General features: G+C 38.9%; 1 protein-coding gene across 1 annotated transcript in view; it reads right to left on the bottom strand.

The window, feature by feature from the left end:
• Positions 1 to 25,723, bottom strand: part of LOC117969113 (dual specificity protein phosphatase 8-like) — a 70,021-nt gene extending 44,298 nt beyond the window's left edge. Inside the window, exons 1-2 of the mRNA XM_034917028.2 lie at positions 25,367 to 25,723; positions 7,283 to 7,628 (exon numbers count right to left, since the gene is read on the bottom strand). Coding sequence (XP_034772919.1) covers positions 7,283 to 7,513 — 231 coding nt within the window. The 5' untranslated portion in view covers positions 7,514 to 7,628; positions 25,367 to 25,723. The remainder of the gene's footprint in view (positions 1 to 7,282; positions 7,629 to 25,366) is intronic.
• Between the last annotated feature and the right edge of the window lie 642 nt (positions 25,724 to 26,365).

Raw genomic sequence — 26,365 nt, 5'->3', positions numbered from 1 at the left:
CTTTGCAGAGGCTCAGCACAAGGTGTTCAACCCTAATTGGATCACTGCTGGGTGATGACATCATCAGAAGAGTGCAGCTTTGTTCTGTACCTCTGTCAGGAATGCCACACCAGCTGTGACGGTTTGCAGGCGCAGTAATCGAGACACAAAACCGATTGATAATATTGCGATAATCGATTACTCATGTGTCCCTCATACAGGATGTGGTCACTGATTAGGAACTACAAAACATTATGTTAAAACACACATATTAAAAAAAAAATACACATATTTAGTCTATAATTGAATTACTTTTTGAAATGAGAAATTGTGATGTGATTGTTACAAAATTATAAACTTAAAGTGCTCAATTTAAGTGATTAGGTTAAAGTATTGCAAAATAACTTGTTTTACTCTTTTTAAAATTACATTTAAGACTGGAGTAAACGCTTTGTAACTATATTTGGTTTAGTTTTAAATTTGAGTTTGGTATAACAGATCAATGTGAAATGCAAACTGTTATATAAATGTCCCTCATCGGTATAAACAACAGACAAAACAACAGAAAATAAAAGACTAACCCTAGATTCAACTCTCCAAAAACCTAAATTAATGATGCTATTTTTGCTTAGTTTTTTGTTCGCTGTTGCATAGTTTAGTATCTGGACCCAGGAGTCTGCAATACAAATCAACACAAACACATTGCAAATCTGTATAGGGACATTTCTATTTTTAAATCACAGCCTCATCCAGATTTATAAAACAAACTACACTAAAAAGTTTTTAATGAATTCTGTGACTAAGAAGGACAAAAATATACATTTTACCCATGTGAAAAACAAATATCTAGGCTATATTAATTACTTCTATAAATACTACTTTTTCTACTTTTGAGTCAGACATCATAGGCAATATAATATATTCATTATATCGTCATTATATCGTTCCCCTTTGTTTAAAAATATTTCACAGCTAAAAGAAAGAGACAGACAACCACTATTAACAGTAACACCAGGCAGTCATCTAATCACCAGTACCAAGCAAAACAGCCAGGAGCTGATCCTGAGAAGCACATGTGATAGGAAAGAAGTCAACGGGTTAAAAATGCAGCTTAAGTGATCAAAATGAGGCACTGGTTTCCCAGCCCAATGCTGCTGCATTCACGCTTTATTCACACAATCGCTGTGTTGGGTTTTCTTGCCACCCTGTTCTGTGTTTGCAGTCGGCTTCTCAGCTTTCACTCGCACTGGAGAATGTGAATAAAAAATGCTTGCTGATTTAGTTTTTGAATTCCTAATTTAAGTGAACTTGACAGTTCTGTAAAACAGTTTTAAAAGGGGAGTGTTACTGTACTGCTGAAAATGAGGACACCCCCCACCTCCACACACACAAGACTGCAGAGTGACATTTTTCATTTGCAATAATCAACACTACCTTCACAAGTTATGTATGCAATTCAGATTTATAAACACTTCATTTATTTATTTATTTTATTTATGGGATAGTTGAGATAAGAACACATATAGCAGTATTGTGTAATTTGTAGCACAGATCCTATAAATCAGGAATCTGTTTCTAAGATTATTCTTGTCCACTGAGTAAAGGGTATATATGATTAATATATTTAAACTGAGAACCTTTTTTTGATAAAGACAAAATAATCTCAAGTATTTATGTTTCTCTTCAACCAATATTAATAATAATAATAATAATAATAATAATAATAATAATAATAATAATAATAATAATAATAATAATAATAATAAGTAAATTTGTTAAACAGTAATCAATTATCCTAAGGATCACAACATTAGACTGATAGGAAGTCTTTCTGAACACCTTTATTAACAGAAATATGCTAAAGCCTATTATTTAGCTGAACGATAGTTGAACTATTAAAAATAGCAACCCCTTTCTTTAGCTGTGACCTAATAAATACACATTGTGAAAAGCAGGATATTGGAAGAAAAATGAAAAATGAAGAAGGATGATTAATGAGGTCACTGCACAGCCTACCCCTTGCTCCTCTACCCCCACTCAACACACCCGCTGACTTTTCAAAGCTGTGCTGGAATCAAAGAGACAGGCAAAACCCCTGGGGGGAATCGAAGGACTGGGACTACCTGGTGATGCAGAGCTTTCACTGTTAAAAATACAGTGCCGGAATAAAAAACATTGTATTGTTCCTAGGTTGATTCAGGACTGTGGGGGAAAAAAATATAATTGTATAGAACCACCTTAATAATATAGCATCTACTGCATATTTCCAGGAATATTACCATTTAATATCCTGTTATGTGTGTTTTGTATAATTCTTAATTACTGTTTCTCCTTATATGTTTATTTAACAGGCTGAATATCTGAGATTTTTGATCAATTTCTAATTTCTGCTCCCTCTGAGGTAGGAGATGGAACTAACCCATTTCAGATCTAAAAATGCATCATAGTAAAAGCATAGCAAAATAAAGCACAGTGAAATAGCCAGGTATGGAAAAGTATATTAATAAACATGGCAAACCAGGGTAAACTATGGGAAAAGCATGGTAAAACTGTGCAAAAAACAGTGGAAAACAGTTCTAAGGGTTCTTCCAACCCTGTTCCAAAGCTTTTAAACCTACAGCCTGCTCCTAATGTTTATTAAACCTGGAGTGGAATGGCCCTCCACAGTTGCCCACAGTTGATAACATCTTTAAAAGGCATTCATTCTATAGGTTTGTGCCCAAAGACACTGTATTAAGCACTCATCAGCTTAATTTCACAGTTGATCATTTCCTCTGGGGGTAAACAGTGATCAAGCTAGTTTTTTGACACAAGGGGAACTTATCAGCTTTCTAATGAAACCCAGCAGTGTTTTATCATAATTATACACCTTGAACAGTAATCCATTTACATAGAACAATACAAATATTAACAAAAGGAGATCCATGGTGTGTTTACCTGGTTGCTAAGCTACGCTCTCAGCAACTGCCACAGCCATAAGAAACCATTGTGTTTAATTGCGACCCTGAGTTTTCGATAAATTAGGGTTATCATGCTTAATCAATGAGGTTTGACGGCAGGTAAAGGCATCACAATTGGCAAGCCCACTGGCTGATGAAGCTAGCGAGGTGTGTAATATGGTATACTATATTAATCCACATAGGTATCTACAGCGGCAGACTAAATAAGGTAATTACCTGTAGAGGTTTCCCTGGTGCAGGACTGGTGCTCAAGAAACAGGCTTGTCAGTTGGTCACGCCATGGGGTAAATTACTTGTTCATATTTCAGGATTATTCCGTTGTTTATTATTATTCAGTTTCTTTTGACAGGGTGAGTCTTCCTAGGCGTCAAAGACATCCTAATCATTAAGCGCTCTCTAACAGCTGTTTTGTATGAGGTAATGTTAGCATGTAATAGGAAACACAGGAGTCATAGCAGAAAGCGCTGACAATTACAAGATATAACCCACTAAATTACCTCACGTCCCATACTGTGATGACCTGCTGAAGGAAATATCTCAGCAGCTGGCTGGACTGATGTATATTTTAAAGACTACGGGCCTACACGCTTTTTTTAAAAGTCTGTTTTAATTTAAAAATGTGATATTCGTGACTGCTGTTTAACTTCATTCTTTGTGAATTGGGCCCAATGTGGAGCACTGCAACTGGAACACCACATGTAAGCCGTATGGTTCTTGTTACATCAGACCACATTCTTCTCCTCCCTGCCTGTGTAGAATTCATCTTCAGATCCACAGCAAGCGCTGGGCCAGGCCTTGAACCTGTTTTGAGCACTGCTTCGATCAGCAAAGCCACTCGACCTACATTTCCCTTAAGAGGCCTTATATAACAGGGGATCCTGCTCTTCCATCCGTCAGGCCCTTCCCCTCCTTCCCCTGCCTCTCGTTCATCTCCAGAGAAGGAGATAATTCCAGAGGCATGCTGTAATGGCTTAAGAGCTGTCAAACCAGCGTGTGTACATTTCACACCAGTGCCACTCGGTAACAGAATGTTCCAGCTCTGCATTCCCCCTCTGTGGGGGAGTCATATCTCCCTCTCCCTTCTCCTTTTCTCCCTCCCGTCTCACCTTCAAGTTCCCGTTCAGCCTCAATCCTTGCCAAAGTCAGCTGTGAAGCACATGTTGTCAATGACACCATGCCTCATCTCCCTCTTCTCTCTGCCAATGTCTGCTCCTGATTAAGGTTTGCAATCTCCCAGAGGCCATTAAAACTGTGCCCTGTGATGGGGTCTCCTCACCTAGTAAAAGCACTGCGTTTGGTAAACCTAAAGTTAGCAATCGGCTGGAGACACCCACAGGGAGCACTGCATTGGCCTTTGCACACTGGCAGGGATTGGGAGGAAAGTAAACTGGAGCTACAGTACATTGGAGCTACTGGGACATTGCCTCCAGGGTAGCTCAGGTTGGAACGAGTGAAAAGATTAGATTTTCTTGACAATGAGAACATAGGTCTCTAGTTAAACTTCAGACCTCCTGATTGGCAAGTAGGGTTCAATTGGGTTGGATCGGCATTCAAATTGGGTAGAAAATATAGTATATTTTTCGGAACCCTGGTACTTACTCTTTAAGAGTAGTAGAATATCTTCTCCAGCAAATCTAGGCTGTATTCTTAATTAAAAAAAAAAAATCTTCTTACACATAACAGGCCTGGACTTTTTTTACTCCGGGACCCGATCACTAAGCCATGACCAAGGTTGTCAGCGTTTCTTTTCACTGCAGATAAATATTTGCCATCTGTCATCTCGGCTCATTAATACATTCAGTGTTGAGGATTGACACAGTGCAGGCACTGGCTCGCACTGTGCTATTAGCTCAGTCTTTCAACACTGGGGCACGGTTTCAGATTCGAAAGACAGTCAAGTCTGTGATCTGTTGGGTCAATACGCAGGCAGCGGTCCTGGCTGCACTTGGGGTTTGTCTGCTTCAAGTTTTGAGGGTCTGTTTTAATGTCCCGCCCCCCCACCAATTAAAATCAATAAAAAAACAAGCAGAAAATGATGTTGAGAAAAAAAAAAAATTAAATGTGCATATTCTTATATAATACACTTCACTGGACATGTGTTCAAAGTTAAAGAGTTTCGGGAGGGGACGTACTGTATTAAGATCATTCGCTGTTTATGTTAATAAGATAGACCCATGTGATCTTGTTCCCGATCATCTCAGAATATCTCAAAAGTCTCACTGTAATAGCAGATGTTTAGATTTACAGCCCACGTATGCTTTGGATCTTCTTGCATGCAGCACCACAGCGCAACCTATTGACAGAAATATACGGTCCCGCACCATATTGATAATGCATTGATATACAGTGTATGACCCCACCCTGACCTTTGCCTGGGATCCATCACCACCAAACTCAAAAGGTGTCCTGAGCACTAAATCCTCGACCCATATGTAAAAGGAAATTAGATACAATCGACTTGAAAAAAGCTGAATGCCCCCCCTACTCAGTAGCATAACAAGGTATGCTACAAGGTAGCATTAAGGTAAACGTGTCTCAAAAATAACAATATGTATCAACATTATAAACTGCATCAAATTAATACCATAAAGTATCAAATAAAGCGCACAAAAGGCTTGGCACAAAACATTGCCAAATTCACAGTGATTTGACATCATTTTTTCACAAACCATGTTCTATCTCTGGCAGCCAGTGTGGGGGGTGTGGGTAAGTGCAGAACAGCTGGTAAGAACAGCTATTTCTTCCACTCTGATGCTCAGTGCCGTGCTAACATTTGGGCACCCCGGGCGCTCTCAAAAATAAGCACAAAAGAAGCCTTCCTCTAAAGCACGGGAGGAAGGGGGGCATAAATCACAAAGCGCTAGCGCCCAGCAGCAGGCCGCACGCGCCTCTCCACCAATCTGCCACGGGTTACACAAAGGCGATGATGTCATGCTTAACCAATCACAAAGGGCCCCTCTGGATAGATCCAGCTTCATCCAGCCTTTCATTAATCACTAGCATTATCCTCTTTTCAGGGAAAAGAGAGATAATAAAAGGCAGACAGCTGTAGTGTGGAGGAAAGCAAAGTCTAGAAAACAGAAGAGAGATGCGAAGCAAGCTGAAGATATTCTTAAAAGGGCAATGTCTCTTCATTGAGGCTGTACAAAAGAAATGACTCTGTATTACTATATGATGCTGTATAATGAAGTAATACTGCAATTGGGTTTTAGAATTAAAGAAGGAATTCTTGCTCCCCCTTTTCAAGAGAAAATAATAGCGCAATATAATACAACAACACCCCCCAGGTGTTATTTATAAAAAAGTAGGCACACTTGTAATGGAATTTAAATGTAACACTAAAGAATGCAGCCAAAATGGGTGGATGAATCTGATCAGCAATGTGCCTTCTTACAAACATTGTTTTAAAGTAGGGTCATCTATACTGCACAGATGAATGCTGATGAAATACAAGGCAATCTTCACTTGCTATACTAGAAGTGGAGGCACTCTAATTTCCCAAGTGAAAGAGCATTCTGCATCACAATGAAGTGAAACATAAGACTGTAAGAAACTACTTTTGCACCTTACCTTGGATTCAGTTTTAATTCTTGCACCAAATAACAAAACAAACAACAAATGTGAGAACTTTTTTTTCCCACTATATGCAGTGTTAGCAATAAATGATTGCACAAAGTTAACATAAGTTTTTGTTATCTGGCCCTTTTTTTTAACAATTATTTTTATTCATTTTCCAATTTTTCTCCCAATTCTTGGAATGTCCAATTATTATTCAACCTGGCTCACAATCAAGAGAAAGAAACCTAATTTTTTAAAAAATGTATCACTGCCCACAGCAGTTTAGTAACAAGAGTGTTGTCCATGGCTTATATTTTAATTATGTTAAGGAACATGACAGTGTCCACATTTTGTTTTAAATTTAAGCGATGACTGGCACTTGCTTACAATCTGCCCAACATTACTGAATACCTGCTCACTAGGGACTGACGTTGCCGGGATGCTTAATACTTCTGACCAAAGATACAACTTTTGGAATGACCTTGGTTGTTTTTCTTCATTTTTTGTCTTATTATCTTACAGGGGTTGCAAGGCAACTTTATACAGATGTAAACGTGTACTACTAACTATAAAATTATTAGATTTAAACTTCTCACTGAAAAAATGTATTTGTACATCACAACAATCCCCCTAACTGCTGCTCCCAGTATGAACCTATCCCTCAAACTGCTGCTCCCAGTGTGAACCAATCCCCCTAACTACTGCTCCCAGTATGAACCAATCCCTCAAACTGCTGCTCCCAGTATGAACCAATCCCTCAAACTGCTGCTCCCAGTGTGCAGTACCTTGATCTTGGAGTTGGGCTGGAGGAGATCGGTGATGGACACCTTGTCCTGCTGGAGCCGTCGCTTCACCAGCTTGGAGCAGCACACGTTGACAGAGCTCAACACATGGGAGGAGTTGTACTCGGAGAAGGTGCGGCTGTCAATGACCAGCGTGTGCTCCAACCCGCGCTGCAGCAGGCTGGCCAAGCGCTGGGCGTCCATCACGTTGCGACGGACCTTCTCCCCAGCCATGGCTGTCTCGTGAGGGGTTGGGAGTAGCAGAGCGATCCGATGAGGGGCTGTAGGACGAAGGCGGCTGGGCGGACGATCACACTCGAGGGCTCATTGTGTCCACAGGTTCATCTCTCTAGGGAAAGAACAAAGGGAAAGGGGTGTCAGACCCAGTGTGTATCCCTGGAGACCAATTGGTAGTAGATTGGAGAGACTTGTATTTGACACCTGTGCTTTGGATCAATTTATATGCCTATGGGATTCCCAGTTGAAAAAAAAAAACACTTCCCAAACAGACTAAAGGAACTTAAAACTATATTTAATTCAAATTATGTTTTCAGAAAATTGATAATGGTTAAATCGAATGAAAATACCAAATCGATCCACAGCACAGATTAAGCCACTAGTTGTTTACTTGACTTCCTTGCAGCTGGACACTGCAGCATAGATTGATTATCCCACAATGAGACTGAACTGTTCCTCACTCTCACCTGCATCTATGCTGGTGACAAGTGATAAGCTACTACCCACAACCTCTACTCAAGTTCGTTTAGCCAATCAGTGGTTCACAGATCCAATCAAAATAATGTAAGGCAGCGGTCGGTCACAAAAGCTCACCTACATCCAATCATATTAGGGCGTTTAGGTCACTTTCAAAACATATACATAACGGTTGGAGCCCGACACTGGGACAGTGTTACACCCAAGCATTGCATCGTGATGAACTTGAACTCTTTAAAAGGATTACAAAAAACCCTCCAGCGATGCAAACTGGAAAGGTTAACAAAGAAACAAGATACTATGGAATAACTGAGAAGAGTTACACTTTAATATATAGCAGTAGGCTTGACTCAATGGATCTTGTGTTGAAGGCACCCCTTACCAAAATCTCTTCAGTGGCACTATGATGCCACTATTGGTCCAATGGTAACACAAGGACACAATTGCTCTGTCACAAAGAGTCATGGGTAATATGGTACCCCAGTGGTAACATTATCATTCTGTGACCTGAATGGTATCCCAGTGATATAAACCAATAGAAACTGATGGTAAATAATTGCAGTACCATGACACAATGTCAGCATCAGTGTGCTACTGTGTAACGGCCAACATTAGTTCTAAGCCCAGAGTATTCCCATTGCTGGTGGACTGCTAATGGTTCTGCTTGAGATTCTGCAGTGTATCATTATTATTATAGTGTTTTATAAGATATGCTGGAGCAGCTGTGTGACTAGATAGCAAGCACTCAAATTCACCATTGCTGCCAATTCATCTGTGTAATTTGAATAATTCTAATAAAGCCCATAAAACCCTCAGTGTAGAAACAAGCTGTCATTGTCCTTAATTCCATTACCCAGAGACGCTCTCATGGGGGGGTTGCACCCGTGTCACACAAGCTGGGCAAATCAGAACATATCTGCTGGCAATGACTCTCCGACGAGCACTGCCATGCAAATTTGATTCTCAGCAATTCATGTGTAATTAGCTAAATTCAAGCCCTTTATTCCTTGGGATCCCCATGCTGGGAGGTTTGAATCTGCCTTGTTGTGTTTGCCTGTACAGAGTAGCTTAAAAGAGTCATATCCAAGGATTCAATCTGAAATACAGTACTGCTATTCTACTAGTATTTGTGATGAACTGTGATATGTTATGCAAAATATTGCTCATCAGTTTTATTATCAAGATAAGAGTAGAATTTCCTGGGTATTATTTACACACACAAGGGAAAACAAAGGGTTGGAATGCGTCCTCTCAGAAACGTGGGTTACTTAGATGGAATAAAATCCTTGTGCCAATAATTTTGGAGGTGACTGTATATTTTGTGTGTTGTAAAGCAGCTATAAGAACAGAGCCACCATAATTACATTTAATCCCAGCACCAGGGCTCTTATTGTGATTAAAATCATTGGTTCCTATTCGCAAAATTTTTTTAAAAAGTGTTATTTTAATTTGAAATTGAAAAAAAAAAACATTTCTAGGTGGTATTTAAAGAAACCAGCTACCATTGAGGTCGGTTTGATGAGTATAAAACTGTATTCATGAAGAATAGAGCTGTCTACAAATGCTCCAAACAGACTTCAGTGGCAAATCACTAGTCATCCATTTATTGATTAAACAGCTTTTGATTACCATGTTTTTTTTTTTTTTTTTTTTTTTGTTTTGCGAGTCTTAATTAAACATTCATTGATCAATTAATCATCCTGGTGCCCTGTTTGGACCTCACATCTCTCTCTCTCAATTATATATTATACAAGATTTCTTTTTTATTATACAAGATACTTGTATTTGAAGGCTTTCTCCGTACTAATAAAGTTGTCTCAATGCATATAAATTATAGAGTCAACACAATTATTTTGTTTTGTTTTAAACGACACCAATTATTATTGATTATTACTGTACCTGTCCTGTATTCGATAATGAAATTGGTTGCTTATTGTGTATCCACAAAACTGTTTGCTTCAGCCAGTCTTGGTGGGTGACTACTGGCATTAATCCCTGGCTGGCACTGTCTTGGCAGGGATGCAGCACGGATTGGATATTATCTGTGCCTCCTTTATTCTGCCATTCCCAAATCTCCTCAACTTGCATAGTCTTGTGTGTTATCTTCGTAATAATTTGCTGATAATACTGTAAATGTGGATATTTGGTTGAAACACAAATATCTTAATGGAGTTCAAAGCTGCCACTGACTGCAAAGCAGTCTTTAGGGGGAGCAGCTGCTTGTTTAATGCATGGAATGAATTAGGAACTACCTGAAATTAAGGTATGCCAACTGAAAACCTGATACACATTCGAAAATAGAAAAATACAGTTTTCCATTGTGCTTTTCATTCAAAACACAGCACATATGAGACCGACCGGGTGAATGGAAGTGTTTCCTTTCATTAGCTATCTAAGAATGAATGGAAGGTGAGATGATACACTCTCCTCCGTTTGCTCTTTTTTTTTGTCTTTCTCTTTCCCTGCCTGTGTCAGCATTGTATCAACCACATCGTCAAATATACCCTTCCATTAGGGTAAACACTGCATGTCAGTTTATTTTAAAATGAATCATTGACTACCCTTTTAGTTATTGCCAGTGTAGCAGAAAAAGCATTTGGTCTTTTCCGGGCAAATGCTTTTAGTGTTCACTTACCATTCAGTGGGAAAAGATCTGCCCTGTAAGCACTGCTCTGTTACACAGTCTCTGCAAGCAGACTCATGAGAGACATTTAAAGACATTTAAACACATTACCAGCCTCCTCTTGCAGCCACAGTCGTGTTCCATGTTCACTCCTTTGTTTATGGTCCTCTGCCATTGGTTAGATTCTGTGTAGGACTTGCTTGTTTACATCACCCAATGGTACTTTATCTTTAGGGATATATAACTTTCTACGTAAAAGACAAAACTAATTATGTAATTAGATCCTGGTTTGGTCCGCATATTTTCAAAATGTTTGAATTTTGAAACTGTCTGCTTAATTTGTTCCGCTCCACACGTAATGGTTTAGCATCTCAGCCCATTGAATTGAATGGAGAGGTGAGGGCTTCAAGTGAACTGTTCAAGTCAACAATTTCTTTCAGAAAAGAGAAACACACCTGGTAAAGCTACCAAACCAGAAATAAACAACTAAGACTTTTAATTCTGGGGCTTGAGTGAAGTATGAAGTGGTTTCTTACTCGTTTTAGATGTTGAACTGGTGGCTTTTAAAATGCCGCAATGGCGCTTTGGAATAAATAGATTTGAAAATCAAGCCCTATGTTTCTGATGTTCCAATCTCTCAAATAACACAGGTCTGACATCACATTAAAAACTGCTCGCTTTGTATAAATGTAAATATTAATATTAATACATCAAAAGGGTAAACCAAACAATGGAAAACACAAAAACCTTCCTAGAAAGCCAAGACTTATTTTTAAATCTTACACAAAATACCTCAGTAATATCATTCCCCAGTACATTATATACAGTATTAAACTTAGGCCTGTTTAGCATTTGCAATTAAACCAGTGGTCTTTCCCATCCATTACAACAGGGCGAAAGAGATTAATTTAGCATATTCGCACCTCTGTTGCCATGGCAACATGGTTTGCAAGTCATGTCATACACACTGAAACACCACCACCACCACATGTGACTGTCCTGCTCTGAAATGCACTGATATCACACAGGAGGGGGTGAAGTGGGGAGACACTGGCAGGTTAACAAGCAATAAGGATCTGTTGTGCTGAGTGTGAACTGTACTTCCTATATAAAACACCTTCAGGGAAAAAATGTTACGCAAAGGAAGTGACTGGTTTATTTAAAAAAGAAATTCAAACCATACTGACCATTAGTAAATGCACTAAATTCAATTTTAGCATGTATTATTCATTAATCTTTTTGGAATTAAAGTTAAAGCCAACCTTCAAGATCCTTGCAGCAGTTATTGCACTTGACCACCTGCTGGTGCTGTAAGCTATGCATTAATTATATTGCAAATTAATGAAAAACAAAAGCAGTCCATCCTAACACTTCATGTGAACCAAACAGATGCTCATACACAGACACTTTCTGTAGACAGACGTGCGTGCAAGACATCAGTGCTAAGAAGTAATTGTTCAAAAGACAGACACTTAAAACATTCTGCAGAATTAGAAAGTACCTCAAGGAGAGAGAAGAGCTACTGTAGCTCTCTGTAGAACAAATTAATGATGATGTTATGATTTTAGGGAAATGTCTTTTTAACTTTTTCCCTCCTTCTCCTCCTCCACAAGAAAGTATTAAAAAAAGGATTAATTCAACTGGGAGACTCAATTGACTGGAACAGATTAAATAATTAAATCCAGTATTTCAGGAGTTTCTGTGAACACCAAGAGATGTTCTGAAGCAAAGTAAGCTTGTATAAAACCACTGTGCCACAAAATGTTGTTATCTTTAACATTAACATAAAATCCCTGTTTATTTACTACAGTCTTCCTCTTTGGGTGCATTTTATCAGAAACATGTTGATAGTCCCGTTACCAAACTCTTTCAACAAAAATCCAACTGGGAAACTAATAAAACAGCAGTGTATTGCCGAGGAAGTATAGTGCAGAATGTTACATCACTTGTTTACATAAATGACATAACCGTGTTACTGGAGTTCAAGGGGTGTGACCTCACCACGATAAAGGAAGTATAATTAGACGTTGAAGAGGTGTAGAGAGTAGAGAAAATGCACATAAACAAAGTGCTCCATTAAAGCGCGTGAGGAAATGATGCACATGCATTTCAAAGGGAGTACCGTACTGAACTAGTACAAATCTCCTTGCCCTGCTCCCTGTGGGGCTGTCAGCTTGTTAATGATACACAGAGCTGCCTTGCCACCCTGCTGCCAGTGCAAATTAATCACTGCTGCATCCCGGGGAGCATATTACCTGGATGGCTGCAGCAGAAGCTTGCACAATCTACTCTTATTGCTCCTCGGATCTGATTTGGTGGAGCAATTAAATCTAGCCTGTTTCTCCAGCTGCCTGCAGAGACCAAGCCTACTGCAAAATAAAGACTTTTCACCTGCAAAGCTAAAACACTCCAAATACAAGCCTGCCTTCCACTCGGATATCTGTACTAAAACCCTATCTGTATTTGTGACCACAAAACTGCGGTGGGATATACCAATATAATGTTTTCAATAGATTATCCGTATGTCCATGCTAAGGTCAATTCAGGGGAAGAGTTCTCAAGATACAGCCTTTATTATTTTTATCACAAGCCACAAATCATCCACACGCATAATCAAGAACATGTGGAAATGAATGTCCATAGCAAGGTTTATCACAGTATGACCCATGTAAGTGTAGGGATGCCTCCACGATTTTTCCATTGTCAGGGACAAAAATGATGAACTCTTTAAACAATGCAGACCTGCATAGCCTATAAAAAGACTGCACTAGTAGTACAGTATAGGCTAGATAACAGCAGACCAGTAAACAAAACAAATATAGTAATATTTGTATATACAGTATGTCTTTCTATAAAGCTACAGAGGGGTTGATTTGATAAACCGATTCCATACTGGGATATGTTTATAGAGCAGGGAATCCACCTGAATTGCATCAGACTTGTTTATGGGTAATCCCAGGGAAGGTGGTTGATGCAACCTAAGGAGAAATCCCCAGTGCTGTAAAAAAGAAATAAATAAACAAACACATTTGTGGCTTATCCTGGTGGGTATAGGCTGATCAAATCAACACTTTATAGTGCTAATAGTGTTCAAAGTACCTACATGTTCATAGCTATTGCAGGCAGTTACATGACATAACAGCGAGTCCAAGACGGCGCCGACATTACCATTACAGTGAATGCCCACAACAGCGCTACGACATCACCACGCTGAACTACAATTCCCAGAAGACTCTGCGAAGTTCACAAAAGTGTCACTTACCAGGAACTCGGGCGCAGTCAGAGTGGGGTTCACCACAGAGTCAACTCAACAGCCTCATAAAAGGACGCAGCTGTCATGCATTTGTATTGGAGAACTATTCATGGTTAACGGCGATGAGTGCAGTTGGTGGCTGCGTTCGCGTTACTCCAGGAGTCTGTGCCTGACTTCATGGCTGCGTAGACGGAGCTAGGACAGCTTTGGGAGGTTTCCCAGCACAGTCGACTGAGCAAACATGGAGATCGACTCGATTGATTTTCTGATTGCAGAAGAATATAGTTTTTTTTTTCACTGTTCCCATACAGCTTCATCATAACTAGACAGATAAATAAATTATGCAAAGACTTATTTCAGTAACCCCAAGACCATCTTTTATTATGAATCTGTTTAAGCAATTAAAGTTATGTACATCAGTTTTATATGGAGGATATTCCATGCCAAAATTATAAATAAAAAAAATAAATACAGGAATAAATAAATAAATGAATAAATAAATACATGGACATTTATTAATTAATTAATTTATTTATTCCTGTATTTATTTATTTTTAATTTTGGCATGGAATATCCTCCATAGTTTTAAGAGTCCCGTTTGAAAATTAAACGGTATTTGTCATTCACAATACAGTAGTTGTAATTTATACAAGCTATTTTTCTGTGTTATTCACACACCCATTCTAGGTGGTGCTACCACGATCACTAATCCTGCATGTGGTTCTCTACGCCCCTCTTGCACTGGTGGCGCTCTTCCATGGTTTTGTTTTCCATTGCGCAGCACCTTTTAGAATCTGCAGGGGATGCGCACACTCTGCGCCCAGAGGATGCGTGACCTCTGTTGTCAGTTCTGGCTGCGGTCAAGCAGTTTGCCTTACTCGGACAGGGTATGCGCGCAGACTCACGTAATTTGACGTAAAGTCTACACAGACTCTCAAAAGTTTGTGTGTCGCGAACGCACCCGGTGAAGCCCAGAGAGCGAGTGAAAGAGCAGATAAACAACACAATACGCTTTTTAACACTTAAGTAATTACTGTTAAGAGTTTTTTTTTGTTTGTTTTGTTTTTTTAATAATTTTATATAATACAGTACCTGCCTGCAAATAGGCCTAAGCAAGTTACACACAGGTAGAAATAGTTTAAACAATTAATTTGAACAAGCAATGAAGACATTGGACCACTGTCAACACTTAACAAAAATGATGTGGTAGAACTGCAGTACAAATGCAGTATTTTTTTATCTTAATCTATTTTAAATCTTAATTTCTCAATCTCTCTCTCTCACACTTGGAAGTGATAGAGCGATACCACCCAAAAAGTCGGACAGTGAGCGATTGTGGTAATTCGCTACAATCGTTTCTATGTTATGGCAGACTGTGCGGTACCATGCTCTGCCCTCAGGCAGCAGATTGCCAGAAACTAGCTGTTCCATTTTTAATTCACTGAGGGCCTGTTCTTTTTTTATACCCTCGATGAACTTCCAAATGGAGGGGTGTTGAACACCAAGGAGTTCCCCGAACACATGGTGTGTGGGAGGTGCTGCTCCACTGCATCGTAGCAGATCCACATTTCTGAAATACAGGTATTACAGTTATCTACAGTTCTGCCGATCCCAGGCTTGTATTGCACTGATTGGTAATGTTATTTGGCATGTGTGTGTGCTGCACCACTTCACCTGGTGGAACGAAGGCGAGGGCAGGAAGCTGCTTCGTTCCGAGTGCAAAGTCGGGATCCTGCTTGTAGCGCTCCTGTACTGTACTGTTGTATCTATCTCCTGATAGATTGGCTCAGGTGGAAAAAACACCCCCGGCTTCTGCAGGTTGGAAACAGGGTGGCCTTCTCAAAATCTGTCATCACAGACTGAGGGTTGAGGTCAGGTTTCAGAATCCTCACAGCCCGGAGAGCACGCTCATATGTTGACTTATTTAGCAGGAGGATGAAGGCTGTTGGGATGACGTTGCTCTGCCCAAGTCCATGTGCAGTGGATGCATGAACAGCGGAGGTGAGGTTTTAAAAGTCCCATCCACGTACCAGTTTGGGGACTGAGCCATGTATTCTAAATTTCCCTCTGTTGAAACAATGAGGATACGGTCAGCTTCTGTGCCGCTGTCAAACAGTAGGAAAGGACGACCATTTGTAGTTGTCGTGTACCTTTGTGGAATCACTAGCTCCAGCAGACTGGCAGGGACTGGGGGCTCTGCATTAGCCGCTTCAGGGCGCGGGCCGAGGGCAGCTGTCCTTGCACAGCGGGTCCCACTCTCTCTACACCTGAGGCGAGGACTTGCTGGGTGTTTTATATAACAACGATACAAGGACATGACATGTTTGGATTTTTTTTTTATGTATATTTTGGACAGATTTGTTTTTTAAATAAAGAGTTTAACTTTATATTGTTGTCCTTGCTTCTCTGCCCTGTTGTATCCCTACTGAACCCACTGTTTTCTTTCTAGAATGACACTTTTATCCAGAGCAAGTTCGCTTTTGTTGTTTGAAATTAAAATGTTGTAGTCAGATAATTATTAGTATTATTATTTTTTTCTAGTACTACTGCTAATCAGGGTCTGTAAACTATTTCTAATAAAAGGGTCTATTAAAAGACCCTTACAAATACATCACAGAAATATTTACATCCACTAATATTTTTGAATTGTCAAAAGCGCAAGCTTGATCCAACTACATCTCGCACTCTCCTGAAGAGGCAATGTGAAATTGAATCCACATTCTGCACTACTCTTCCTCCCTGAAGTTCATACTGCAGTGTTTTGCCACGCCTGGGAAAGGCATTAAGAAATCCAAGTGCTACAGTGCAGTCCAGTCGTGACAGCTTGTTTTTCTTATTTTTCAGCTCTCCAGGTCATCAAAAATGCATGCTCTCTCTCTCTCTCTCTCACTCACTCTCACTCTCAATGGAGAGTGAATGCGGAAAAAAATAAAAACATCAGAAAAAAACAAGCAATGCAGCACTTTCACTCACACATGGTAATCTAGCGCACCTGCTGTGAACTGCAGTGTTTTATTATAACCTTCCTGCCTCAGTCATGAGGCAGCAAACCCTGGGGTACTGTGCTGGTAGCTTTACTGCAGCACAAGGAACTGCTGAAACCCACTGCCTTTCACTGCAACCCAGCACTGTAACAACTGAGCTACTCAAAACCACTGCCTTCCACACTGCAGCCCAGCACTCCAACCACTGAGCTACTCAATCCCATTCCAACCACTGAGCTACTCAAAACCACTGCCTTCCACACTGCAGCCCAGCACTCCAACCACTGAGCTACTCAATCCCATTCCAACCACTGAGCTGCTAAAACCCACTGCCTTCCACACTGCAGCCCAGCACTCTAACCACTGGGCTACTGAAAACCTGTAGGTGCCAATGCTAGGATTAGTAATTAATAAGTTCAGACACCCCCTTCTCCCTCCACACTGTAGGTAAACATTGTAGTAAACATAGCATTTGTACCTACGAGCACCTCAGAGTCACCCCCCCGCCCCCTCCAATGAGCAGCACTCAGGCTGTGGAGTATTGTTGCTGTGACAATACCATGAGTTACAGGCAGCTGACACTTGAATTAACACGATGCGAATGACGGGTCAAAAGGTTTCCTTTCTCTTTAACAGACAAACAGTTTGCTAAAAGAATAATGATACAAATACTCTGGATATCGGCATACACAGACAGAGAAGCTGAACAATTGTTTCAAATAAACGTTAACCAAATGAAGCCTGCTGTAAAAAAATAATAATTAATTTAAAAATCTATGGTGTGAATATGTATGTACCACTATGGTATACAGTATCTACTGTATTTAGTCCAAATTAATAGTTACTATATATATATCTATGCTGGTGTACAATTATGAAACTAATTACTGTACCTGGGTTTTCAAAAGTAATTATCTAATCGCTGTTACAATAAACTAATTATTATTCGAACAACATGCACACTTTTTAGGATAATCTATATGCTGGCTGCGTGTATAGAGTTTGTGCAGGATACTTGGTTAATGGTATTCTATATATTACACAATGCTCAAGGTCATTTCAGTCAAATGGAGCACTATTTACTACACAGCAAAAACACAAATCCAACTCAAACCATGCAGTTACATTGCTAATCATCCAACTATAACCATGCAATTGCACTACGTTTTTGCATCTTTCCTTTCTAACACCTGCACACTAATATCCAGGGCTGCAGAAAGGCAATCTCTGAGAAGCCTCACCTGGTAACCTTAAGAATGACTTGTTTTAGGCTTGTTTTTACTATTGCTGGTCGCATGTAAAGAATCACATAGCGCTGTACAATTTAATCTCATGATTCTTTTCCTTCAACTAGTGTATTTACATCAAAATGGGGAATACAATGACCAATAATTGATGGGACAGATGCATAATATATTTCTGCCTTCTTGAATCTATTTAGAACTTAAATGACATTATGTATTTTAATTATTTGACTAATATTATTATATTAATGGAGCATGTTGACCAGGACAAAGCCAGCTTGTTATTTATTTAACTAAATTCAGTCAGATTTGATTTATGGATTAATAAAAACAGTACTTGCTTTATTAATAATACTAATACCAGTACTACTACAACAACAACTACTACTACTACTACTACTACTACTACTAATAATAATAATAATAATAGAATGTGATGGTAGTGTTCTGGTTAATTGCAATAGCAAACCTGCAGTAGCCTTCTCTATTATTCTGCGGCTCCTGTAGGGAAGATGATGCAGTTCCCTTGGGAATTAAACCTAGCAACAGAGGCTCCAGATTGCAGTGAAACAAGAACGAAATTAAAGAAAAAAAAATGGGTTAAAACTCTGGAGGTAAAACAGCTGGTCACAAAAATGTAACCACCTGCCATATGCAGCACATATCATACATATATTCCTCACATGAACAGTTAATGTACTACACACAGGACATCAATACGTGGCAGATATTCTGCACTATATAACAGCTGCATCTCCCAGTTGCCAGTCAGTTAACATGGGCAAGAGCTGACAGACTTTGAAAACGGCTAGGTACTCAGTTGGCAGTTAATTAAAAAATTAAAACAATTAAAAAGCAGATTCGTTATGTTGAATCAGTTGTGCCCTACACCCTACTGAAATGGTAGGTGTTTCTTTTACTTTGTCCAGCCCCTTTATATCCTAGACAGACAGGTTTTTAAGTGACCCGGGATGAACCAACAGGAGTTCTGCTCCAAGTGGAAAATAAATACTTCTCTGCAGTATTTGAAAGATTTATGAGAGAAGATGCTTCATACCAGACCGTTTCTTCACCCCAAGTATACCGCTTGTGCTTATGAATGTTTTCTCAGAAACAATGCAGAAAAGATGCAGTTTCCTTACTGTGTTAACCTTATAGCACCCTATAAACCCACAGTGAAAGAGTGTCATTCAGCAGCTGAAACTACAATGTGGGAATCTAAACAAACTGGATGGCCAACAAGGCCAGAGTTGAAGTTTCGTGCACAGAAGAGTAACCTATGTAACGGGCAGAGTTGTGTGATACACTGCCATTATGGATTGTCCTATCCCCCGTTGGCGAGATGAGATGAGATGAGGTTAGGTTAAAAGCTCTAAAATCACGAATGTAGATGAGCCTGGCTCTTTTGCATTGTGGTTGAGACGCTCGCTTGTGGTGCTCAGGGTCGGCGGTTTGCACCCAGCTTCCGCCTTGTTACATATGGTTGTATGCTTTTTTATCTAAAAAAAATTAGCCTTAGGCTTGTTCTTACAAAATGTATTTTCTAATTTCACTGAAAAACAATCTTGCATGCAGATTCCATCATTTTGTCTTTTTCATAGATGCATTGTGTTGCTGGAGCAGGTTCCACTTCTAGACATTTTCTAAAATCTGACCACCTTTTTCGTAAAATAGTTGCAAACACACTAGCCAAAGCCTGGGGGGAAAAACCTCCCGAGTGATGCCATTTGCATGCTCCATAAAAAGAAAAGGAAACCATACCTCTTGTGATGTATAAACAGGCACAGTGTAGATCAACACTGAGATTTTCACAGAGGAGGCACCCCCGCAAGAGCCCTTTACCAAGGTAACCTAAAATAACTCCTGCGACATGCAGGACAGACTCCTAGAGAACACAATGCTGTATCCACTGTGCTTCTTCCTAACGCAGGCAGGGCTATGCAAATGTAAACTGGAATTAGCTTAACATTTGCACCTTCACCGCCCGATGGTAAAGCAAAGGCGCAATGTAGCTTGATAAATGCACTCCATGCTTCAGTGAGCCCTGTTTCACTACATTTAATTATTATTATTATTATTATTATTTAATGGGGTGGGTTAACTAGACAAGCATCTTTACTGCTGTCGTGTTATTTACCTCTTCTGGATTAACCCCATCATTGCTTTTTTTGCGTCAACTGAATCCCTTTTTTTTTTATCAGCACTGAGGTATTAAAATTAAAACCTATGGAGATGTAGAAAGGGCTGCGATTGGCTGAAAGGTTGCCATGGGAACCATCGTCTTACAGAAAGGGGGATTTGGGTTAGGACTATTATCATAGCGGTTATAGCGATTAAAACCAGTGGTACTGTACTTTTTCACTTGAGTTTCTTGACTTAATATTATATTGTATTCCTAATGCAAGGCAGCATTGAATAAGACACTTCTTTTTGCTTGCAATAAGAGTATTGTTTCCCAAAACTGTGAACTACACAGTTGCCAGTCTCTTGGTGAAGTTTTGTATAGTGGAAATGTAGGTATAATTAAGTTTTTATGTTGTTCATAACCTCCTAATGCTGCATATATCTACTACCAAGCAATTTCAGGAACCTGTGTCCTAACAAATTAAATACTGTTGGAGAATATAAACAAGCTGGACTACCAGTAATGCCCGAGTAGGCTATGGATAAGGCTAAAAGCCAAACAAATATAATGAATATAGAATTGGTTTTATATTTTAACAAACTAAAATGAATAACATTTTACCACAAAATTGAACTATACCAGATCTCCTGGTCTTCTTTAAATGAATATCAAGGACTAGTTGAAGACTGTTTTCATTTAGTATTGTTTGTGAAAACCATTTGCAAATATGTGTAACTGGTATGAGGTGTAATAACATAAAACTATCATAAATGAAGACAAAACTTAAATGAAATAGGAGCATGCTGTCACACCAGCTATAATCCCATTATTCTGTATTAAAGAACCATGCGATACAAGTATTATAGCTACATAATGAATTTGGTTATGGACAAGAGTGAATACAGATTGTAACCTCAAACCAAATCTTAAAAACATGATTACAATGCCAAATGCGAGTCTTACTTTATTTCGTAAAGTTTTTAGAGAAAAGACCCACGTTTCAGGTTTTCTGAACAGATTCCCATTACATTTAGTTTGCTAAAACTGTATTAACCTAGTTTATAATGCAGTGTTAAACAATTCTGACATCTTCCCGAATTGTTGCCTTTTCTAATTATCAGCTATGAGCTGTTAGGAGGTGTGCTCCACCAGGATATACCCATGTTTAATTGGATCTATCACACCCATTATGTGACAACTACTTTTTTTGTTTCTTAAGGCAGTGAAGTCAAGGAACCAAAGCAATGGAAAGCAATGACAGCACAGGGGTTGGACAAAAAAATCAAAAAAACATTGTACTGTCAACAGGATCATCATAGGTAGTCCTGATGGGACATGTTTGATGCAACAGGTCTGTAAGATGTTAAAATTGCTCTTCTGAGGTTTGTCGGAAACACCTGCCAGCCAAGCACTCTGTTAAAGTCAATCATATCTTGTCTTACTCTTTGTGACTGAAACATAATGCATGCCATTTGCATAACATTATGATTAGTTTCCATAATATTACAGAAGATGTCATTTTTATTTTTATAACGTCCTTGTATTTGTGCTAATATATGCCAGTGTGGGTGTTGAAGCGTTAGTTTTGTCTTTAATTAGTTCTACTTGCATTACTGATTTGTTTAACTAAAAGAATCCCTGGCGTGGATTCTGGTTTCTATAAAAGCTACATCTCCCTGTTGCAAGTCAGTCAGTTAGGATTTCTGGCTAAAATGACCTATATGTGGTCTGCATAATCTCTTACAGGGCCCATTGTCAAAAAGCTCAGCAAATCATCCCGTTGGTTTCCAATTATGTTTAGCATTTCTACAGGATTAGGCTTACTTGGTTTAGACCAGGTAGAAACACAAAGCCCAATCAGTTGATTTAGATTTGAATAAGGATGCCTGCCTTCTATGCTGGTGATCATGGCTCTTAATAAATGATAATTGGTCACTTAGGCTGGTTTAGCTGAAAGCAGTAGCAGGGACACCACCACTGCAGGAAACAATATCTTATTTTAAAAGACAAGGGATGGAATATAAAAAGCATGTCTATATGTAAAGGATGACATCATGGCTAGAATTAACCAGGGATGGAGCAGGGGGATACACTAGGTATACATTGCACACAGTCTCACTTCCTTTAGCTTTCTATGTATTAAAAGGGCAGGGGTTCAAGCTTTAAAAGGACACCAACATTATTTGTCTGGGTCAAAGGTCATCAAAATGGTAATTTCTGCAAACAGAAATGTTTTCTTTCAAAGTTGGAAATGAAAGGCTGAACTAAACTATCATAAGAGTGAAAAGGTTACTAAAGTAGATTTCGGGTTGGCAAATTGAATATAAAACCTTAGTGAGTGCCCCATCTAGATAAAGCGCATTCTAAATCATTAAGGCACAGCTGCCAACACAATTGGAGGCTTCTGATGGCAATATATTCCCATTCGTCTGCTCAAACGTCATTAACCTAATAAGAAGTCTCAGGCTTGGAGGTTGTAAAAACAAAAGACTGCAGCGTGATGGTACACAATCTCCACTTGGTCCCCACTTCCTTACACCAGTGCACTAAATGCAGAGCCCTATTTGTATACTGGATCTATTTAATTATGCACTTGATTATGATATAGAAAGGCAGAGAAAGCCTTCAATTATTCAGAGGCCTTGTATCACCATGGGTGTACTCTTGCAGCACAACAAAACACAAACGCCTTGCGAGCCAGCCCTCAATGTGAAAGCGGGTGAAATGTAGCCCATCATCAGAACATTATTAAAAATCTTAAGATGTATTGTACAGCTGTTGTTTTGTAAAGAAATGCTCTGTGTGTGTGTGTGTGTGTATATATATATATATATATATATATATAATGCATTTAAAAAAGTATGGTAAAATGGCAGGGCACCACATTTTTTTATTTTTTTGTGGAGTTGACTAATGTTTGTTGGGGGCCGTACTAAGACCACCTGACTAATTTCACTTGTGACCCGAGTCATGTTTGAGATGAAAGGCCACCTGAATTACAATACATTTTAAATCATTTTAGATTTCAAGCATACCTGCAGGTAATGTAAACAAACTGGACTGTTAGCAAATATTTGCTTTAGTTTCACATTTAATACAACTGGTGCACTACTTTTTTAAACTAATGGTACTTAAAATAAACATATTTACAAAAAGCTATGTTCCCTTTGTGTACAGTACAAGCTTCTAAGGGATTGAGTTTGCTGGTGTATATTCATATCTCCATGCTACACTCATTATAAACTATCATGTATCTCTTTCTGAAACTGTTAGTGTGTATGTGATGGGCACACCAAAACAAACAAGGATACAGTACAATGATACATACTTTTTCCCTTATTTGATCAGCCAAAAAACTATTCTCTTGGAATGGAAGAGAGTATCATTCATACTCAGTGCAAATGCAAATACATAAGAACTACAGGTGAAACAAAGTACTAAACACGCTTGTTAACAACTGAATCTCCTCGTCTTCCTTAAGAAAGTCTATAATAACCTCCAAACTTGTTAATATGGTATACAGTAGGAGACTGAGTGAATAATTGTTTGGCATTATTAGGCAGGTACAGATGCAAAATGCTTGAATTTCTACTGAAGGATCAAGGACATGCAGCGCTCCACATAAGTTATGAAAAAACCCCAATACGCATTGAAAAAATATGAATTACTTATGATATTTATATTTAATGCATAAAGACTATGCATTTCAATTTTGCTGCACAGCTTGAGTTCACATGTTACCACAGTCCTTGTACTTCGCTGGTTCCATTTGTCTCAATGGTGAATTGTGAATATACTGCATGCGGCAGCTAGAGAATGGATCATACAAATGCCAGGACAGCTAATTGTCGCCTGTCTGGGAATTGTGGAAATAATGACCAATAACTCTTGGTTTTTAATTAAAACAAAACAAAACATTTATAAAATAAAATGTACAGTTTAATTCCCTCACTTGCAATGCATGTTTGTGACAGTTGAATGTTGCATTTTACTCACCCAAAATATATTTTACTCACATAGTGTATAAATTGAAGAGTAAATTACTTTAATGACTCAAACCCTTATCTGAAGAGCTGTGTGTATTTATGTGTTTATACTGTACTGTATATCTGCATAGGTAGATACCAAATTTAAGGTGTTCCCTATAAAAGGCTTATATGAATATTATTTTCTGTGGTGTGTGTCTTTGTATGTTGTACATATGTGTCAATAATAGAATGAATAATTAACCCCCATGGGAAGTGCAGCATTTGAGTTCAATTGATACATTTCCTAACCGCATAGCAAGCAGTGCAGAATAATGAATGTCCAAAATGATCAGTATTTCAAAAACGTAATTCAGTGCACTTTCAAACCAACACAAGAAATCGGGGGCAGTATGATACACAACATGAAAATCAATATTACAATAACCCAATTATTTAGCGTAGCATATCAAATCACCATATTAAATATGTAGTTATAAATTGAATATCAGCAAACAAACGATAAGAGCCACAATCAAGCTTTTATTAAACTGGAAAATACTGCCTGTCATGCTTTGCTTTCATAAAAAGCTAGTATTGTTGTTATTGATCTCTGCATGTTGCACTAGATTTATTTTTAAAAAAAATGTAGTTAGAGGGGACTGTTAGCAAATACTTATAATTTAAACCCGATTGTAATAATTATACCGCATGGCACTTGTATTTTTGTATATTAACAATTATTATTCGATTTATTTTAAACGAGCAAGCTGGAATTCTAGCAAATACAGTAGTGTTATTGTAATTGTCAACAGGCAGGCAATGCTGTGTATACGTGTGGGCTGCAATGCAAGGACAACCGGGTCGTAAAAGGTTCCTAAAAATGAGATGCGAATGTACAACAACCCCCTCCTCGGCAACGTGTATACGTGGGGAATTATGAAGACGACAAAAATGGGGAAACTACTTAATAATTTACAATGCGCGTGATTCATAGCCATGAATGATATAACAGCAGTTCAGGGATCGCCCATGTGCACCCCCACCCCCCTTCCGCTCAATGCTGCAGAACAGTAGCGCAGCGAGATGAAAATATTAATGTACGGTATTACAAACGCCCTTCTAACACTCCACACAGTCGCTATGTACAAAAAAACATGGACCTTTAAATAGACTCACCCTCTTTATTTCCACGTTGGCTGGGTTGCTGCTGCTCTCATTGCCACTGACTGTGTATGTTAATGTGTAATGTAAATCGTGGTTAGGAGATCTATGGAAAATAAAATAAGGAAAAAAAAAAAAATAACGCGACCCAAACGCGCAACTACTGCGCTTTATCCGATGATGTCACAAATGCACTGCAGACAAAACCCCACAACTGTTATTATAATGACATATTGCAATACTTAATTTCCCTTGTGTTTAAAGAGCTGCAGTGTGCTTCAGATTGGACAGATAAGCAATTTGCATTTACAGGGTATTAGCGACCCAGGAAAACAGAAGGTGCACTTTAGAACTAAAAATGAACTAAGGATGAGGTCATGCTTCTGAAGAAAAAAAAAATTACAGGTTGACGTCACCTCCAGCCAATAAGAGCGAGCGACTCAGGGGCAGGGTGACGTCACCTCTCTGATCCTGCAGATTAAAGGGATAAAAGGCCATGTGGAAGTGCCAGCTCTTAAAGGGGACGCGCACACGTACATACTGTATATTAATGTTTTATGTATGTGTTTACAGAAATTGCAACAATATGTTTGGTACAGGGGGAGGAGGGAGTCACACAGCAGGAGTGTGTGGTTATACAGGATGACCCGTGTTTAAAATATGTTTTACACATTTAATACATCAGTATACCAAAAAGTGGATTTTAATACCAGCAGTCTTTTTGTGGTTTCTTTCTAAATAAGAAACCCCAAAAAGGGTGCTGCTAGTAATCTTTACCTGTTCCAGTATTTTTTTTTCCATTATTGGAGGACAAACTAGAGGACAAATACAGAACCTCTTTACACCATACATCATAAAAATACAATCCTTAATAAAGCTTTCCTGAAAACTGTTTTAAACATGGGTATTGGTGAAGTTCTAGCTGCAAGTGTTTGTATATATCTTCAGAGTAAGACCTGACATTTGTGAGGAGTTTTCTCTACTGGTAAATGATTGTAATGCACCAAGTTATCT

Source organism: Acipenser ruthenus, chromosome 27 (genome assembly GCF_902713425.1).
Source record: "Acipenser ruthenus chromosome 27, fAciRut3.2 maternal haplotype, whole genome shotgun sequence".
Taxonomy (NCBI): domain Eukaryota; kingdom Metazoa; phylum Chordata; class Actinopteri; order Acipenseriformes; family Acipenseridae; genus Acipenser; species Acipenser ruthenus.
The sequence above is the reverse complement of the archived record's forward strand: the minus strand, read 5'-3'. Positions and strand labels throughout refer to the sequence as shown.